General features: G+C 49.1%; 1 protein-coding gene across 4 annotated transcripts in view; it reads right to left on the bottom strand.

Moving 5' to 3' along the window:
• Nucleotides 1-20,727, bottom strand: part of LOC146808505 (transient receptor potential cation channel subfamily M member 2-like) — a 2,014,188-nt gene that overhangs the window by 772,299 nt on the left and 1,221,162 nt on the right. For all 4 annotated transcript variants that reach the window (XM_085623584.1, XM_085623586.1, XM_085623585.1 and 1 more), the window contains one exon: nucleotides 455-632. In XM_085623584.1, the coding sequence (XP_085479710.1) occupies nucleotides 455-632 (178 nt within the window). The remainder of the gene's footprint in view (nucleotides 1-454; nucleotides 633-20,727) is intronic.

Genomic DNA, 20,727 nt, shown 5'->3' with positions numbered 1-20,727 from the left:
GTAGATGCCTATGCCTAAGTGGTAAGTGAGTGTAAATAGTGTTAGATTAGGAGTGACAACAAACACCAATAGTGTCATGTCAGGGCAAGTATACCTGACTATGTCATACTTTGAATCTTTTAGCATGTCAGGTGGATATGTGAACTTGAGACTAGAAGGAGCAGAAGCAGAGATTAGAATACTAGAGAGTAATGTGTAGAGAATGGAAACGAGACAAAGAGAGTGCAGGAATGAGTAGAAGGGCAATAATATAGACACAGGATAAAAATAGTAGACAACAAACCCAGTACATATGTGAGTCTATGTCTAAGATACAAAAAAGATCTGAAGAGCAATATAGAGAGACAGAGTTATTGAAGTAAAAAAAAGAAAGATAAAGAAAGCTAATAATAAAAAGATGTAAAGTAAAGTGGAGGAGAAGTAAAAGAAGGACGACTAGGGTTGCATGACTCACCTGAACATGGCAATCAGCAGGTTTAAGAGCAGAATGATGGCAAACAACAGGTACAGACAGAGTAGAACAATCGTCAGCCACTCTGGAAAGATTGGAACTCCATCCAGGGTTTCAACACATTTTGGCAAACTTGCATCCGACCCATCAGAGGTGCACGTGCTGTTATTAAAGTTTAATACTTGAACGAAAAAAGATATACAGTCATGTTAAGGTTGTAAAGTCTCAGCCTTCAGAATTCTCAGTCCTGACTGTGGTACTAAGCACCTTAAAATCAAAATGTTTTTTACATTTTTATATATCATGAAACAACTTATTAAAGAACAAGGTGCTTACTTTTGGTAACAATGTATCTGTAAAAGACATAGGTTAGTTATAGATTCCTTGCCTTAGAATTTCCCCCAGGCGTCAGACTGGATCCGAAGTATTTTTATTCTGCAGTACCCCTACGCGTCGGTAGGTGGAGTTGGCCGACTCCGTGTCCGTCGTCGGTGCCGTGGTTGCCGGAATGACATTGCGGTGCCTACTTAGACACCGCCCCTGCGAGCTGACGTCAGTTCTGATACCACTTTCCACACCAGAAGCGCAGAGCCATGCAAGACATTGACCACTGGTGCGCCACAACTAGGGCCCTGTAAGGGAGTCCCTATCACTTGAACCTCATTCGCAGTGCGAGGAGGATGGGTGGGTTGGTAAGGAATCTATAACTAACCTATGTCTCTTACAGATACATCATTACCGACGGTAAGTAACTTGTTCATCTGAAAGAGACAGTTAGTTGTAGATTCCTTACCTTAGAATAGAAACCTCAGCAATACCAACCCCGGAGGAGAGTCTGCGAACTAGGGTCACACCAGGACGTCCTTGAGGACCGAACAGGCAAAATAGCTGTCCCTCCGACTGTCCAGGTAGTAATGTCTAGTGAACGTGTGCAAGCATGCCCACATTTCTGCCTGACAGATGTCAAGGTTTGGAACTCCACATGCCAGTGCAGTGGTGGCTGCCGTAGCTCTAGTGGAGTGAGCTTGCAGCCCCACTACAGGTTCCTTTTTCGCCAAAGAGTAGCAGATTTTGATACAAAGGACAACCCATATAGAGATGGTATGCTTTTGAACAGCCCAACCTTTCTTGGCACCTACATAGCCAATGTAGAGTTGATCATCCACCCGGAAATCTTTTGTATGGTCAAGGTAGCGCACGTTTTGGGTTCAGACAGTGGAGTTTTTCTTCCTCCTTGGAAGGGTGCAGAGGTAGGAAAGAGGTGGGCAAAGTAATGGTTTGTCCAATGTGAAAAGGTGTAGCCACTTTTGGAACGAACAAGGGCCTTATTCGAAGCACCAGTTTGTCCGGATGCACAGAGAAGAAAGGGGGCTTAGAAGAAAGAGCTTGAAGCTCAATCACCCTACGAGTAGAGGTGATGGCAACAAGGAAGGCAGTTTTCCAAGTGAGGAGCCTGAGAGTGCAGTTGTGAAGACGCTCGAAGGGAGCGCACATGAGATAAGTTAAGACAAGGTTCGAGTCCCACGGGAGCATTACGAAAGCAGATGGAGGAAAGAGATGAGTAATACCCTTAAAAAATCTATTTACTATAGGGGACTTGAACAAGGAAGGCTGATTGGGTAGCCGCAAGATAGCCTTTAAGAGTGCCCAGAGCAGAGCCCTGCTGGGCCAAATAAAGTATATACAAGAGTACCTCTGAAAGAGGAGCAGAAAGGGGATCCACAGCCTTTGCTGTGCACCATGCCACAAACTTGTTCCATCCACAGGCGCATACCATATTTAGTGGAGGGATGCCTGGCTTTCAAGATGTATAACAACACAGGGTCTGGCTCTGATCAGCAAGGCTGAGCCTTAAATCAAGAAAAACAACAACGGGATTGCCTATGCTAATATCTATTTTCACACCAAAAAGGTCAAGGCGCCAATCAATCAAATAATGACTGCCTACTCGAATTTAATTCGAGAGAATATATTTTTTTATGCTTCAAAGAATTGATTCATTTTTAACTTGTCATACATTTAAACACATTAGCCCAATATACCACAAAACCAAAAGAAACAAATTAGATCGAAGAGCCATGAATGACTCAAGATGAATGCATAAATGCTGGACAACATCAAGGACAAATCGCTCACTTACATAGATGACATGAAACACAGAACATATAACATAACGGTCTTGTCTGTTTTGAAATACAATGGCAATGGTTCATCAATTAAAGAAGAACCAAAGGTAACAGTGTAGAATTTATGGTTCTGAGTATTCTCTGCAGCGAGTCAATTCAAAGACATTATTTCGCAAAGGATTTCAACACTGCAGAGGGACTCATTGTATTAGCTACACTTGTTACACAGCCAAATGCAAGACCAAAATAACATAAAAGGTCGACGCGTTTCGAACTCCGTAGATTGGAAGTTGGGGGTTCTCTTCAGGTGATTCAAACAAATGTGGACTCACCAAAGTTTGTGACACAAACAAATGAAAAAGAACAGAGAAGGGTGTCAGGGAATAGTCAACTCAACATTTCAAGATAGTCTCCAAAGTAGTGCGGGCCCAATGAATGACTTACTTGGTGAGCAGGGAGCTTTAAAAATCGCTTCAGAGTGATTTTGTTATGGGATCCCCCAAAAAATTGCTAAAAAGAGCATTAAAAAGAGCGTGGTGGACACCACGGGAAAGATTATTACAGAAAAAAGAAACACCACAAATGGAGAAAATCGTATGTGTAACAACTTTTTGTCCTAATTCAAATTCATTGAAGAAAGTTATAAAACAAAATTGGCACCTGCTTGAAAATCTGGGCCCATCCTTCAAAAGTCACCCATTTTTTACCATGAGAAAGGAGAGAAGTATTTTGAATCATATTGTACGAGCGTCATTACCGAGAATTTCTCAAAAAATCACCATTCGCAACCAGTTGGGATTACCTCCAATTTTAGGCCATCACAAATGTGGGACTTGCACCTGATGTGATAAAACCATTGAAGGGATGCTAATCTCCCACAATAATGCAAATTGGCAACACGAAACGTACACAAATTGTAAGACCAAAAATGTGGTTTATGGCATTTTATGCCCCTGCCCCAAACTATACATTGAAAAAACAACCCAAGTGGCACGCCATAGATTTACCCAACACAAATCCCGCATTAAGAAAAGTGTACAGACTGCCCCACTTCTCAATCATTGGCAAAATCATAACCACCAAGAAAAGGACCTCACTTGGACAATAATATCTAAGGTCGAGCCAGATCCTCGTGGAGGTGATTTAGAACAAAAGCTGAGCCGCCGCGAAGCGTTTCTCATTGTAAAATTTAATACGGCCATAGATGGCCTCAATGAACTGTCTGAAATCTATCAATTATAAGTCTACATACTAAACATTCAGAGCGACATTATGAGTGTCGCACCACACCTTTTGTGATCCTCAATGTTTACGTTCCCACTCCCAATGGAAGCTAACTTGCATCCTTTTCATGTCATTGCACAGAATGGTTCAACACTGAATTCGCCGGCTTCGCGAGCATGGGCCACTCACCCGGACAATGACGACAAGATAACTGAGGCATGAGCTTTACGGACCATTATTCTCGCGTCATTCAAGCGCAAGGGACCCGCATGTGCGATAGAACAACATAATGGACCTGAGTTCTCTGGAAAAAGAAACAATTATGTCACACACGCAATGTTTCTCCTTCTGAAGATGATAGGACGCCGCAATTTCTCGAAGTCCCAAAAACATCGAGGCAATCAATCTTTAGCCCACTCAAACAATCTCTGCCGTGGCGTGGTCATGTAAGCAATGCAGACATTCGATCTATTCCACGAACACAAGAGACGTTTTATAGGTGGAACATAGATGAACTTTCAATACACTTTCCCGACACATTGAGCCGTTTTTTGAATAAATGTTTGGCCATTGCCCCAAGTGAACCAAATTGCATTCCCAGCATATGAAGTTTGGGACACGTTTTTTTGTGAGTAACAATAATTCATTACCGTACACAATTTTTGTCACCTGGTGTGACAAATGACCACAAGTCATTCTTTGGCACTATGTGCTTGTTTGCCAATAAAGTTTTGTTCATGAAAAGAATGGTCCGTAGAAGAACTTCATTGCCCATGAGGCATTGCAACCGGGCAAGGCATTCAGTTCCTCACGTCATACACACGTGACCCCTTCCCCCAGGTCTGCCACGTAAACCGCAAACCTGGAAGTCCAAACAATCTAAGCGCATGCTCCCTCATCTATTCCATCCCGAGTCTTATTCCGGTCGGAACACATTCAAGCTGCATCGCAATACAAAAAGGTAATAGTGCGCCTCCTTTACAATGCGCTCCTAGCGAAGCCACAACTCAAATTCGTGTTTTGACATTTAAACAAGCATTTGTTTCCCTCGTACGTTTTAGCACAGCCACGAGGCAGACTTTTCACTGAAAAGACACCAAACAAAAAGAAAATAAAAGGTATGTGGACCTTCATCATTTTTCGAAGTACCAGAAGATCCTTGATGCTCGTTTTTAAAGGTTCCAAGATGCTTTTGCTTGTTTTTCAGGCTACCCTTTGCCTAACAAAATCACTCCGAAGCGCTTTTTAAAGCCCCCCACTCACCAAGTAAATCATTCATTGGGCCCGCACTACTTTGGAGACTATCTTGACATGTCGAGTTGACTATTCCCTGACATCCTTCTCTGTCCATTTTCATTTGTTTGTTTCAGAAACTTTGTGAGTCCACAATTGTTTGAATCACATTGCGAAATCGGCTGATTTCACCTAAATAGGTAATCCAGGCACCCTTAGAACATAGCAAACCAAGACACATGAATAGAGAGCATTTTTAGCTCCCACACAGATAGATCTGCTTCTAAAATCTTTTATTCATTATTGTCTTTTAGTGATCGGTCCTGAAGAGAACCCCCACCTTCCAATCTACGGGGTTCGAAACGCGTCGACCTTTTATGTTATTTTGGTCTTGCATTTGGCTGTGCAACAAGTGTAACTAATACAATAAGACCCTCTGCAGTGTTGAAATCATTTGCGAAATAATGTCTTTGAATTGACTCGCTGCAGAGAATACTCAGTACCATAAATTCTACACTGTTACCTTTGGTTCTTCTTTAATTGATGAACCATTGCCATTGTATTTCAAAACAGACAAGACCGTTATGTTATATGTTCTGTGTTTCATGTCGTCTATGTAAGTGAGTGATTTGTCCTTGATGTTGTCCAGCATTTATGCATTCATCTTGAGTCATTCATGGCTCTTCGATCTAATTTGTTTCTTTTGGTTTTGTGGTATATTGTGCTAATGTGTTTAAACATTTGACAAGTTAAAAATGAATCAATTCTTTGAAGAATAAAAAAAAATATTCTCTCGAATTAAATGTGAGTAGACCGTCATTATTTGATTGATTGGCGCCTTAACCTTCTTGGTGTGAAAATAGATATCCGCATAGGCAATCCTGTTGTTGTTTTTCTTGGCTGTCAAGATGACATTACAGGCTTTGGGTGGAAGGTCAAAAGCAGTCAACTGTCGCCTCTCAATCTCTATGCAAGGAGGTGGAAGCTGGACAGGTTCAGGTGAAGAACCCTCCCCCGCTGCTGCGACAGAAGATCCTCCTGAAGGGGCAGTCTGAGTGGAAAATCGATAGCCATGCTCAGGAGCTCTGTTTCCAGACTCTTCGTGCCCAGTCCAGAGCCACAAGAATAACTTGTGCCCGCTCGTGCTCGATCTTCTTCAGCAATCTGGGCAGAAGTGATACAGGCGGAAAGGCGTACAGGAGGGTGCAGGTCCACTCGCGACAAAAAGCACAGCAGAGTGAGTGCCGCCTTGGAAACTCCAATGCGCAGAATTGCTGACATTGCACGTTCTCTTCGGTGGCGAATAGATCTAACCAAGGCTCTCCCCACGGCTGAAAGAGACCTTGTACCACCTCCGAGTGAAGACGCCATTCGTGATCTAACAGGCACCATCGGCTGAGCTCGTCTGCCCTGGCGTTCAGAGAACCTGCCAGGTGTTGAACCACCAGGGTCATGCCCTGATTTTCTAGCCATGTCCAACGGCGAAGGGCCTCCTGACATAGGCTCTAAGACCCCACCCGCCCTGTTTGTTGCAGTACCACATGGCAGTGGTGTTGTCCATGAACATCTGCACTACCTTCCCTTTGAGAGAGGGAAGAAATGCTTTCAGTGCCAGGCGGATCACTAGGAGCTCCAGCAGGTTGATATGGAGCCCGGACTCAACCAGAGACCAGGCGCCTCTGATCTCCGCCTCTCCCAGATGGCCGCCCCATCCCAGGAGTGAAGCATCTGTCACTACTGTAAGGTCCGGTTGGGGAAGGGAGAGGGATCTGCCTCTGACACTAGCTTGGCTCGTTAACCACCACTGCAGTTGTTGCGCAGTTCAATCTGAAATCTGGATGTAGTCAGAAATATTCACCGGATGCTGCGCCCATTGGAACTTCAGGTCCTACTGCAGAGCCCGCATATGCCACCTGGCATGATCCACATGCAGGAGGCCTTGAGGCCCAGCAGCCTCAGGGTCAATCTCACCTAAATGGGGGATAGAGGCTGAATCTCCACACTCGCTGCTCAGGAGGATTGGCCCAAAACTGCACTGTGTCTAGAACTGCCTGATGAAAGGGAGCATCTGAGAGGGAGTCAGGTGTGACTTTGGCACGTTGATAGTGAACCCCAGCGAATGTAGGAGGTCCGCCATAGTCTGAAGGTGGGAGATGACAGCCTGGGGTGAGTCGGCCTTTAACAGCCAGTCGTCGAGATAAGGGAATACTGGAACCCTTGATCTGAGCAGATGAGTTGCAGCCACTGCCATCACTTTCGCGAACACCCGAGGGGCACTGGTAAGACCAAAGGGGAGCACAGTGAACTGAAAATGCTTGTGGCCTACCATGAACCATAGGTAGCGTCTGTGGGCTGACAGGACGGGGATGTGGAAATAGGCATCTTGCAAGTCCAGCACCACCATCCAGTCTCCAGGGTCGAGGGCATACTGGGCAAGAGCCAAGGTTAACATTTTGAACTTCTCCTTCCGGAGGAAGCAGTTGAGGGCCCTGAGGTCTAGAATAGGATGCAGGCCTTTGTCCTGCTTGGGCACCTGAAAGTAGCAGGAATAGCAACCACAACCTACTTCTGGCGCAGGAACCCTCTTGATAGCTCCCTTGGCCAAGAGAGCTGAGACTTCCTGGCAGAGAAGCGCCAAGTGATCCTCTGACATGCGATTGAAAGACGGTGGCATGGAGGGAAGGGTAGTATCAAAGGGGAGGGAGTAGGCCCTTCGGACTATTTGCAAAACCCACCTGTCTGACGTGATGGTTTGCCAGTGGGGGGGATGATGGCAAATCCTGCCACCTACTGGCCGTTGGTGATCCTAAAAGGTTGGAGTAGGAAGGTTTGGAGACTGCTGCAGGGGGAGAAAGGGTGAACTGGCCCACCCACTGGCTCCCATACTCACAAGGTCGATGGGTCCCAGATCCACGGCCACGCAGAGGCTGGGCAGCTTGAGTAAATCGGTGGCTGGACTCGGTCGAACATGGCTTGGCGCACCTTCCGTAGCCACGAAATTGGTGAAAAGTCGACTGAGGTGGACGGGAAGACACAGTGAGGCCCAAGGATCTGGCCATAGCACGAGAATCCTTAAAGCGCTCCAGCGCTGAGTCTGCTTTGTTGCCATAAAGGAGACGGCCATCGAAGGGCATGTCCAGCAAGGTTGACTAGACATCCCCCAGAAAGCCAGACGTCCTCAACCAGGTGTAGCACCTAAGGGCTACCGACTTGGCAATCGTTCTGCCTAGTGTGTCGCTGGTATCCAGGCCACATCAAATCGTGAATTTAGCTGCGTTCCTCCCATCTGCCATGGCTTGGGAGAGAACGGCCCGGGCCTCCTTCGGGCACTGAGGCAGCACTTGCGCGACGGCATCCCAGATAGTATGGGAGTATCGGCCCAAGAGGGATGTGGTATATATGGACCGCAGTGCCAAGCTGGAGGAAGAGAGCATGCGCTTCCCAAGATGATCCAGCTTCTTGGATTCCCTGTCTGAGGGAGCAGAAGGGAATGCGCCCTTGGAAGAAGAGGCTTGGACCACCAAGCTCTCGGGGCTGTGCTTGGACCAAGTGCCCCGAAGGGCATCAGTGAGAGCTTTGTTGAAAGGCAGAAGGGGTTCAGAGGAGGTTGCCGCAGGCTGAAACACCTCTGTTAGGAGGTTAGTCCTGACTGCCACTGAAGGGATCTCCAGGCCCAAGGCCTCGGCTGTCCTTCGCACCACCATAGCGTAAGATGCTCCCCTCTTCCGTACCCACGGTAGGGGGAGAAAGCATGCCAAGGTCTAGAGAAGTGTCCAGACCACTTGCGTCACCCAGGTCCTCTCTCCAGTCCAGCTCTTCAAGCTGGTCTGCCAAAGGGTCCAGCAACCCCTCCAAATCCTCATCAACATCTTCTGGGTGATAGTGAACACCAGGGATGAACAGGGGAACAAAATTACCCTCCGGCGTTGGATTCCACATCGGTCTGGCTTTGGGTCAATGTTGGGGGTGAGGATGGGGGCGGTGTCGGCCGGGGGCACGACCAATGCCGGGGAATTGTCACCGGGATCGGCGCCAGGAAAGGGTGAGTTAGGTCGACCGGTGTCGATCCGGATCCAGGCTCTGGCACTGACACCGGAGCTGCCGACATCAAAGGCCCAGGACCCCCGACCGGCTCCGCAGGGCCTGTAGGCGCCCTGGGGGAGTCGGGCAGCCCAAAAATATTGTGGAGGGCTTTGCAAAATGCATGAAGTTGGGCAGGGTATGCCCCTGCTTCCGGAAATGAGGGGAGGCGCAGAGTCATCCCTGAAGGAGGCACCGAAGACGGAGCCTTGTTCGAATCCCCCGTCGCGTCAGCCCACCGATGGGGAGAAGGTGAAGAGCGCTGGTGCTCCTTCACCTTCTTCTTGTGTTTCAACTTACCCAAGGACTTCGAAGACTTGGAATGGGTCTAGGTGTGGGGGCTCAGCGAGCGGTCTTGAGACCTTCTTCTCAAGCAAGACCGGGAGCAATGCAGAGCCTACTGCTGGCCTCCAAGAGCTTTCGGGACTGCTCCCTCAAAGACTTTGGATTCCTAGCCCAGCAGGTGGAGCATGACTTCGGGTTGTGGTCGTGCTCCAGACACCAAAGGCATGAGAGGTTCGGGTCCGTCACAGACATCAGCTTGTGACAGGCCTCTTCTCTGACCTATGCCTGGTGGTGGCCAAAAGGCTTATCAAGAGGCACTAGAAACCCAACAACTCCCGACCCTGCAGGCCTGGTCTCATTCCATGCTGAACTGGGCTAGGGCGGAGGTACCTGCCCTACACAGGGAGGACACCCTGGACCTACGCAAATACCCAATTTTCACCCACGGGAATACAATACTGACAGCGCTCCAAGCAGCATTAACCTGAGAGGCTACTGCTGATATCCCTAGCAATGCACAGCATGAATCCAGCTCATAATAGAGGTGGCCCTCAAAGGCAGGTTGGTCATGCACATGCATCTTATCCTGGACATAGCAAGAAAAAGAAGTGGTCTAAGGTACTATATGGGTTTATACCAATATGACAAGGCGCCCCACAAAGGGATAGCATACTCCCGCAATGTTAGTTAAGGCCCGCCCTTTGTATTCAATGTTTGCTTTGGTTGATTGATTGATCTGTTGATGCCAGAGGTGCGGTGTTAACACAGGGTTTGGCGGAGACTCCCGCACCCATTATATATACACACCTGGGAAGGCAACTGTTCAACAATGCATAGTGATACCCTGACCTATGCAATCACCTGTTTTTTGCTTGACAGATTTCTTCTTTCACCTTTAAGTCGCAGTATGGGTGCATACTTGAACGCATGGATTCTGTTGACCAACAAATGTAAACGCATATACATGCCGTATGCCTGCAATTTAATGATTCTCAATAACTGGAAATGTCTTCTTTCTGTATAATCATAAAAGCTAATAAAACAGACCCCCCCCCCCCAAAAAAAATCAGCTTGTGACATGCCACGCACGGTTTGAGGCCGGTCCGACAGTGGGACACCTGTCACGCACCAGGTGTCGAAGACTCAAAAAGAAGTCGACAAAAAGTCAAAAAAAGCTTAGTCACAACGTGACTAATGAGGAAGCTCTCTCCGTATCTGCGCTAGGCTGGTGCGGAAAAAGAAAGAACTGACGTCAGCACGCAGGGGCGGAGTTTAAGTAGGCACTGCAATGTCATCCCGGGGACTAAGATGCCGACGACAGGTGCGGAGTCGACCAACGCCACCTACCGACGTGCAGGGGTACTGCTGAGAAAAAATTCTCCTGCTCCAGTCTAACGCTATGGGGATAATTCTAAGGTAAGGAATCTATAAATAACTGTCTCTTTCAAATAAGCCATTAGCAATAACATAGGCAAAGGCTGGAAGGTTAGCCCAAGACTTGATGAAACAGCAATCAAAGCCGTATAGACTCACAGTGAAGAAGTTACTTACTCTCAGTAACACCCTATCTGGAAGAGACAACATCTAGCCTCAGATTTCTCACCTTTTAATTTCCCCAGGCATCAGACTGGATCTGGAATATTTATCATGAGCAGTACTCTTGCGTGCTGGTAGGTGGTGTCGATCGGCTCCACGCATTGCCGTCAGTGTTGTCTGGCAGGAAGTGACATTCATGTCACCAGAATATGTGCCACCTCAGTAATTTTCCACAGCTGGAGTACAGAGTCATGAAGGGCACTGACACTGGTGTGTCCAAACTAGGTGCCTGAAAGGGATCATCCCTAATTTTAGAAATCTGTCCATAGATCAGGGAGGATTGGTGGGTCATTAAGGAATCTGCGGCTAGATATTGTCTCTACGAGATAAGGCAGTAACGAAGGTATGTAACTAGTTCATCTGATAGAGTCTTCTAGCCGCGGATTCCTTAATTTTGAATAGATACCCAAGCAATATCATCCCCGGTAATAGGATTGCGTACAGATTTAAACCAGAAAGTCCTGCATACCCGACTGTCTAGGCAACAATGTGTGGTAAATGTGAAGGTATCCTGATCCTGGGGTATCCACGGGTGGGGTGAGTCTCCAACCTTCCATCTTCCACGGGGTTTCCTCAGGGTCCACTGGAAGGGTCCTTCTTCTTTAAAACTGCATTGACTTGGGTAATGCACACAGATTCTGTGGGGTTCCTGGGTACTTACCTCGGGTTGTTCCTTGGGTCCCCAACACTTCGATGTCTTCTGGGTTCTGTCTCGACATAGGTCGTGGTTCGCATTCCACTATTTTAGTATATGGATTGGTCTCCCTCTGGAGACCGCTGTGTATTTGTGCTACATATGTGTTCTATTATCAAAGTATTGTGTGTATTGTGAATATATCTCTGGTTAGGAGATATTGCAATGTGTTAGGGAGTGTTTGTGATAAAATACATATTTCTATAACTACAATGTGTGATTCCTTTTCACTTAACCTATACCATAAGATTATGCACTGGTAAAACAAGCTGCTTTACACTCCTTCTGAAGGCTGCTCTCCACAGCTACCACTTTCTAAGGGCGTCTAAGACCACTAAAATCACCATGAGGTTTGCCTGGATTAGTGCAAGGTGCTTCACTTAAACAAGTATGCACCATATACTAATCCAGCCTCTCACAATGACCCACTAAGAGATGGTCCATTTCTGCACTGCCTGAACTTTCTTTTCATCAACATACCCCACAAAGAGTTGGTCATTCACCTGGAGCTCTCATGTGCAGTCAAGGTAGAACAATAACAATCTTTTTGGGTTCAGGCGGTGGTCTCTCCTCTTCTTTAGAGGGATGTGGAGGAGCACTGAAAGTGGGCAATGTGACAGGTTGACCACGTGAGATGGTGTTACCACTTTCGGCACTAGTTTGTCTGGAAAAATGGACAAGAATGGGAGCTTGGATAATAAAGCCTGCAGCTCAACCACCCTCTGGGCAAATGTAATTGCCACAACAATTGCTGTTTTGATAATGTGCAGCCGGAGGGGACAATTATGAAGATGCTCGAAAGGAGCACAAATCACGAATGTGAGTACCAAATTAAGGTCCCACTGAGGCGTAATAAAAGGAGAAGGCTGAAACATATAAACAAGACCCTTCAGAAATCTATTTCCAAATGGGTACTTAAATAAAAAGAGTTGGTCAGGCAGCCACAAGAAGGCAGACACAGCAGAAAGATAACCCATCAGAGTGCCGAAAGTAAAGCCCTGGCGGGCTAGGGTAAGAATAAAAAGTAGAACATCAGAAAGCAAGGTAGAAAGCGAGTCAATTGACATTTTTGTGCAATATAATACAAATGTCTTTCATCGGAAGGTGTATACTGTCTTGGTGGTGGGACGCCTGGCTGCCAGAATAACATCGCAGACTTCAGGAGTAAGGTCAAAGGCTGTCAACTGTTACCGCTCAATCTCCACGCAAGAAGGTGGAGAGTTTACAGGTTTGGGTGGAGCACCTGTAAATATTGAAAAAGTCGATGTGGATATGAAAACGATACATTCATTTATAGGAACCAAATCATGTGTTTATTAACGAATGTGCCCATTGCGAACTCCACATCAACCCCGAATTGCAAATAAATAGTCAGGCAAGCATTGAAACCTAGGCCCGAGGTTATTGACTGTCAGGTCACAGGAGGGGTGGCACATAGCCGGCAAACACTCGCATGGACAGGAAACCTTACATCAATCCCACAGATAGGCGAAGTGACGCTACAATGGTCAAGGAAGATTGGCCCCAATAAAGCACGTACAACAGGAGGGTGTACACGAACTCCTAAAACATGATAAAGCCAGATGCCACATGAACAATCAGCCAATCAGAACAAAGCACACACAGTATTTACAGGCTCCCCATGCTGAACATCTGGACAAGTTAAGCACTGGCCACATTGTTTTCATGCCAAGTTAAGACCCATTTGTATTTTTCATCGAACAATTCAATCAATCAATAAATCATATACTTTAATCGATTTTAAAGATAAAATAATAAAAGTCATAACCAGTGTGATACACCACATACATTATGACATCAACACCAATTAAATTTTAACTTGCTCTAAAACACCAGAAACATACCATGATAAAAAAAATAACATTCTGGGGGGAAGAGGTAGTTGGAAATGTAAAAACAATGCATAAGTTACTACTTGTGTAACGATATATCTGTAAGAGACATTAGTTAGTGATAGATTCCTTACCTTAGAATATCCCCAGGCGTCAGACTGGATCCCAAATGTTTTGCTTAGCAGTACCCCTGCGCATCAGTAGGTGGCGTCCTGCGGCTCTGCGGCCGTCACTGGCGTCGTCAGCACTGAGACGACGTCACAGAGGGTACTTAGGCGCCACCCATGCGTGCTGACGTCAGTTCTGTACACGACTTTCTGCACCGAAACGCAGAGCCATGCAAGATACTGACCACTGGTGCATAAAACTAGGGCCCTAAAAGGGGATGACCTTAACCCTAGTAATCAGTTCACAGAACGGGGAGGATGGGTGAGGCGGGAAGGAATCTGTCACTAACTAATGTCTCTTACAGATATATCATTACACAAGTAGTAACTTGTGCATCTGAAAGAGACAGGTTAGTGATAGATTCCTTACCTTAGAATAGATACCCCAGCAATACCAACCCCGGTGGTGGGTCTGCGGGAAGGATTACACCAGAAAGTCACAGAGCACAGAACGGCCAAAGAAGCCGTCTCTCCGGACCTGACTGTCAAGGCAGTAGTGCTTGGTAAACATGTGCAGTGAGGCTCACGTAGATGCCTGACAAATGTCCTGCAAGGGAACGCCACGTTCCAAGGCAGTGGTAGCTGCAGTTGCCCTGGTCGAATAGGCACGCAGCCCCACAGGAGGCTCCTTTTTGGCCAAGGAGTAACATGCTTTGATGCAGAGAATGACCCACCGGAGGATGGTGATCATCCACCCGGAACTGCTGTGTACGCTGCAGATAGAATGCGAGCGCACGTTTTGGGTCCAGACGGTGGAGCCCCTCCTCTTCCCTTGAAGGATGCGGAGGCAGAAAGAAGGTGGGCAAAGTGATGGTCTGCCCGATGTGGAAGGGCGTGACAACCTTTGGCAGAAAAGAAGGGACGGGTCCTTAAAACCACCTTGTCCGGATGAACAGAAAGGAAAGGAGGTTTGGAAGAAAAGGCCTGGAGCTCACTCACTCTTCTGGAAGAGGTGATAGCAACCAGGAAAACCGTCTTTGGAGTAAGAAGGCGTAAAGGACAGTTATGAAGGGGCTCAAAGGGAGAGCAAATCAGAAAGGTCAAGACAAGATTCAAGTCCCACTGAGGCATTATGAAAGGTACGGGTGGAAACGTATGCGTAATGCCTTTAAGAAAACGGTTAACAACCGGGGATTAAAAAGAGAAGGCTGATCTGGAAGCCGCAGAAAGGCGGAGATGGTCGAAAGATAACCTTTGATAGTGCCCAGAGCAGAACCCTGCTGGGCCAAAGAGAGAAGGAACAGAAGAACCTCAGAAAGAGGGGCAGAAAGGGGATCCACAGCCTTCGCTGTGCACCATGCCACAAATCTTTTCCATCTGCAGGCATATACCGTTTTGGTGGAGGGACGCCTGGCTGCCAAAATGACATCACAGACTTCGGGAGGAAGATCGAAAGGTGTCAACTGTCGCCGCTCAATCTCCACGCATGGAGGTGGAGGCTGGACAGGATCGAGTGGAGGACCGTCCCCTGCTGATGTGACAGAAGATCCTCCGGAAGAGGCAGACAGATCGGGGGATCGATACTCATAGTGAGTAGCTCGGGATACCATACTCTTCGAGCCCAGTCCGGAGCCACAAGAATCACTTGGGCCCGGTTGCGCCTGATCTTCTTCAGCACTCTGGGCAGAAGAGGTATAGGCGGAAAGGTGTACAACAGACCGCAGCTCCACTCGCGACGAAAAGCGTCTCCGAGCGAGTGCCGCCTTGGAAACTCCAACGCGCAGAACTGATGACATTGCGCGTTCTCTTCTGTGGCGAATAGATCTAACCAAGGCTCTCCCCACTGCAGAAAGAGATCTTGCACCACCTCCGAGTTCAGACGCCATTCGTGATTCACCATGCACCAGCGGCTGAGTTTGTCCGCCCTGGCGTTCAGAGAACCTGCCAGGTGTTGAACCACCAAGGTAATGCCTTGATGTTCCAGCCATGTCCAGAATCGCAGAGCCTCCTGACATAGGGTCCACGACCCCACCCCGCCCTGTTTGTTGCAATACCACATGGCGGTGGTGTTATCCGTGAACACCTGCACTACACTTCCCCGGACAGAGGGAAGGAATGCCTTCAGTGCAAGCCAGATCGCCCGCAGCTCCAGAAGGTTGATATGGAGCCAGGACTCTGCCAGAGACCAGAGGCCTCTGATCTCCGCCTCTCCCATGTGACCGCCCCATCCCAGGAGGGACGCATCCATCACCACTGTGTGCTCCGGTTGGGGAAGGGAGAAGGATCTGCCACTGACCCAATCGCGATTCGTGAGCCACCACTGAAACTGTCGTGCAGCGCCCTCCGAGATCTGAACGTGATCAGACAGATTGCCCTGATGCTGTGCCCACTGGAACTTCAGGTCCCAATGCAGAGCCCGCATATGCCATCTGGCATGTGTCACCAGCAGGATGCAGGAGGCCATCAGGCCCAGAAGCCAGAGGGTCAGCCTGACTGCAACCCGGGATAGAGGCTGAAAGAGCGGAATCGTAGCCTGAATATCCCAGACCCGCTGCTCTGAAGGATAAACACGAAACAGCGTCGAATCCAGAACTGCTCCGATGAAAGGGAGCTTCTGAGAGGGACTCAGGTGCGACTTCGGCACATTGATGGAGAACCCCAGCAAATGCAAGAGGTCGGCCGTAGTCTGGAGGTGGGTGATGACTGCCTGGGGCGAGCCCACCTTCAACAGCCAGTCGTCGAGGTAGGGGAAGACTGACACCCCTGACCTGCGCAGATGAGCAGCGACCACCGCCATCACCTTCGTGAACACCCGAGGGGCACTGGTAAGGCCGAAGGGGAGCACTGCAAACTGAAAATGCTCTTGGCCTACCGTGAACCACAGGTAGCGCCGGTGGGCCGGCAGGACGGGGATGTGAAAATAAGCGTCCTGCAAGTCCAACGCCACCATCCAGTCTCGAGGGTCTAGGGCAGCCAGGACCTGAGCCAGAGATGGGGCGCAGGCTCCCCTTGTCCTTCTTGGGGACCAGAAAGTAATGGGAATAACATCCACTCCCTACTTCCTGACCGGGAACGCACTTGATGGCCCCCTTGGCCAGGAGGGCCGTGACTTCCTGACGGACAAGAGCCAAATGATCCCCCGACATCCGGTGATACCGAGGTGGCATGGCTAGAGGGGAGGACAGAAAGGGAGTCAGTAACCTTGACAGATTATCTGCAGCACCCACTTGTCCGATGTGATTTCGCGCCAGTGGTGGAGGTGGTGGCAGACCCTGCCACACACCGGCGTGGGGTGCTCCCTGAAGCTCAGATTAAGAAGGCTTAGAGGAGGAAGCAGCGGTGGTGGAGGTGGACTGACCCGCGCACTGGTTACCAGACCCGCCCCTGCGGATTCTACGGCTGCGCGGAGGCTGGTTCTGCACAGGCTTGTTGGAGGAGCGTGCTTGGGTGCCCCTGCCCTGGCCACGAAAGAACAAAACCCAGGCGTGGCAGGGTTCTTTGCAGAAAGACCCAAAGACTTGGCCGTGGCCCGAGAGTCCTTAAAGCGCTCAAGGGCATTGTCGGCCTTATCGCCAAAGAGGCGAGAGACATCAAAGGGCATGTCTATGAGCGAGCTCTGGACATCAGGTGAGAACCCAGTGGAACATAACCAGGCATGGCGCCGCAACGCCACGGTCGTGGAAATTGCCCTGCCCAACGAATCAGCGCTGAACAAACCACACCTGATGGCAAAGTTCGCCGCATCCTTACCCTCCACAATCGCTTGGGAAAGGACAGCCTGGACCTCCTCAGAACACTGAGGCAAAACCTGAGCTACAGAATCCCACACCGCGTGGGAGTAATGGCCCAATAAGCAGGCGGTGTTAACTGACAACAGCCCCAAGCTGGCTGATGAGAACAACCTCTTGCGAACTGTTCTAGCCTTTTAGAGTCCTTATCCGGTGGAGCCGTGGGAAATGCACTCTGCGACGTAGAGGCCTGAATGACCAGGCTCTCAGGCGTGGGGTGAGAGGTCAAGAAGGCAGGATCACCAGGCGCCGGGCGATGACGCCTAGCAATGTTTTTATCCACTGGCGCTCCCGTGGCCGGTCGCAACCAAGTGCCCAAGAGGACTTCGGTGAGGGCCTCATTGAAAGGGAGCAGCGGCTCTGACGACGCAGTCGCCGTCTGGAGCGCCTCCGTAAGGAGGTTGGTTTTAAGGGCCACCTTAGGGAGGTCGAGATTGAGAGCCTCCGCAGCCCGGCGCAGCACCACGGTGGAGGAAGCACCCTCCTCCATAGTAGGTGGAGGAGAGGCAAACCCCAGGTCAGAAGACACATCAAGTTCGCCCGCATCTTCAAGTTCTTCCACCCAATCTTGCTCGGAGTCACACTGCCGGGCAAGGGGGTCCTCGGACCCCTCCCAGTCCTCGTCTGGCTCCAGTGTAGAGGGAGCCAGTCGCGGTGGCAGGGTCGGAGCCGGAGAAGGGCGAGCGGCGGCGGGAACGGCGCCGAAAACGGCGTAGGTCGGGGCCGAGCCGGAGCCGTATCCCAATTCGGATCCCAGGCCGCAACAAAAATGGTCCGGGAACCGGGGCAGGGGTGGGATAAACGGCACCCAGTGCGGCGCCTGGGGTGGAGCCAAGGGTGGCGCTGGGGCCGGAGCCGGCGGCGCTGCATCTTGTGGCTCCAGAGCCAGCGGTGCAGGATCCTGTGGTGCCGGGGCTGGTGCCGGTGGCGGAGCTGCCGGGCCAACAGGATCTGGACACGGGACCGCGGGGCCCGAAGGTGTGCCGGCGGGAGCCCGGGGCCTAAAAAGGCAGTCCATGGCAGCAAGAAACTCTTGCATCTGTTCGGGAGTCGCTGATGGACCCGGGTATAGCGGGTAGGCCAAAGGACTCCCCAGCTCCTGAGGAACTGCGGGGGCAGAGCCCCTGTCTCCCTCGTCTGCCTCCGTGGAGCGACGGGGGGATATCGGAGAGCGAGGACGCTTCTTCGACTTGCTTTTATGGCGTCGCTTACCGGAATCTGAAGACAAAGACTTAGAGCCCGAGGAGTGACGGCTTCGGTCCCGTGAGCGGTCTTGTGAACAGCCCCTAGACTCGGAGCGGCGGTGAGAGGAATGCCAGACCTCCAGCAACTTCCGGCACCGCTCCCGCAAGGCCTTCAGGCCATGGCACGACAGTCTCGACAGTCCCGGGAGTCATGTTCGGTCTCCAGGGGTCCGCCACCGACATGTTACGGCAGCACGACCCACAAGACTTAAATCCAGGCATCCCTACGTGCACCAGGAGACAAGAGAAGGAGACAAAAGTCTCAAAAGAGTAGTCAAAAAATGACTGAGGTACGTGCTCAATCCGGATCTGCGCTTTAGGCGCGGAAAAAGAAATAACTGACATCAGCGCGCATGGGTGGCGCCTAAGTACCCTCCGTGACATCGTCACGGTGCTGACGCGGAGCCGCAGGACGCCACCTACTGTTGCGCAGGGGTACTTCTAAGAAAAACTTTCCGGATCCAGTCTGACGCCTGGGGATTTTCTAAGGTAAGGAATCTGTCACTAACATGTCTCTTTCAGATAACGCAGGTCTCACTTAATTATAATTCATGGGCATCAAGAGGAGTCGTATAAATTTATAGCACAAATTGTTATATCGCGAGCAAATCATAACTATATGCAAAGTACCTTTAATAGGGACATTGTCACATTTGCACAAGGGTAGCATTGAATCCTTCTAACAACCATGATTAGAGGACAAAATCAGTGGGAATAAATTAAGCCAAAAAACGGTCAATAGTCTTCGATGGTATGGTAACATCACATGGTGTAATGAAGGCTTTTTCAGGGCTACTGCCGCATGTTCTGCTACCATCTTGCCTCTAAACACTTGGTTAACCCAAATGTGATAAAATCTTCTCCAGATCGCACAATAGCCCAGATCGTACAATAGCATTTTTGTACTATTGGCTATTGTACGATCTGGGCTATTGTACGATCTGGAGAAGATTTTATCATACTTCTAGAATAAAATCAACGGAATTGGAAAGAAGACAGACTGGACATTGATTTTATGACACACATGGTGTTGAGCTCAGGATATTTGTTTCGTTTGGTGTGGGACCGGTTTTCTGGTCCTTTTTCTGTGGGTACAAGTGGCTGCCCTCTTCGTTGAGCACACAACATAATTAGCTTGAATCTGATTGTGAGGATAACAAAAACCTTTTTGCGCATATGAGCCTTGCCATATTCTGTTCTATTTTTCCTGTTAACCCAAATGTGATCAGTTTTAACAATACAACTTGGGTCAGTATTAAGCTCAAGTCTCCCTAAAGATTTCATAATGAAACCATAGGATTTGTAACGAGTTGTCCAAATTTATGCAATCTTGCACGATCAGTCTGTTAAGCCCTAACTCGTCCTTCATCCAAACCGAGAGCCAAAGCAACAAAGGGCAAAGACCAGTGGTGGTTTCTCATTAGGGGGCACAAGGGCGGTGATACTCCAAACTATCATGCCTCACTCTGTATTTTACTGACTACATATTACAGCTTTCCCATAAAAACAAATGATCTAATGATCATTTGTTTACTGGTAAAAGCTGCAATATAACCTTGTACCAGAAGAAGTCTCGTGCTCGTCAATGACTATGTGGCAAGCGAGGAAAATCAACCTCCCGCCGAGATTTCTCAACAGTAGGACCCGACTGGCCTCCCACTGAAAGACAGACAGTTAGGTTCAAGCATGAGGAACCAAAAAGCCAGCAAGCTCAGACACTTCTATCGCAGCCCAAGCCCCTAGGAAAGATCCCCAAAACCTCGCCCCCCGTCTACCATGCCCAACGCATAGAACCACAAACCAGGCACGCATCCCCACTGCTTTAGGCGTAGGGAGATTTGTGGTGATTCCAGAAAGTGATACAGTAAGTGGGGGAGAGGAAGGGAGCCCCGGTTCCCCGGGAACTGATGACGAGGGTGAGGCTACAGGATTAGCCCAGGTACCAGAGAAAAGGTCAGAGAGCAAATCTGATGGCAAAGCCCAGGCGAAAAGAACAGCGCATAGCTCAGAATGAAGAAGGCAAACTAGACGGGAAGAGGAAGAAAG

This window comes from Triturus cristatus, chromosome 8 (assembly GCF_964204655.1).
Source record: "Triturus cristatus chromosome 8, aTriCri1.1, whole genome shotgun sequence".
Lineage (NCBI taxonomy): Eukaryota > Metazoa > Chordata > Amphibia > Caudata > Salamandridae > Triturus > Triturus cristatus.
Note: the sequence above shows the minus strand (reverse complement) of the source record. Positions and strands in the feature narration are given on the sequence as shown.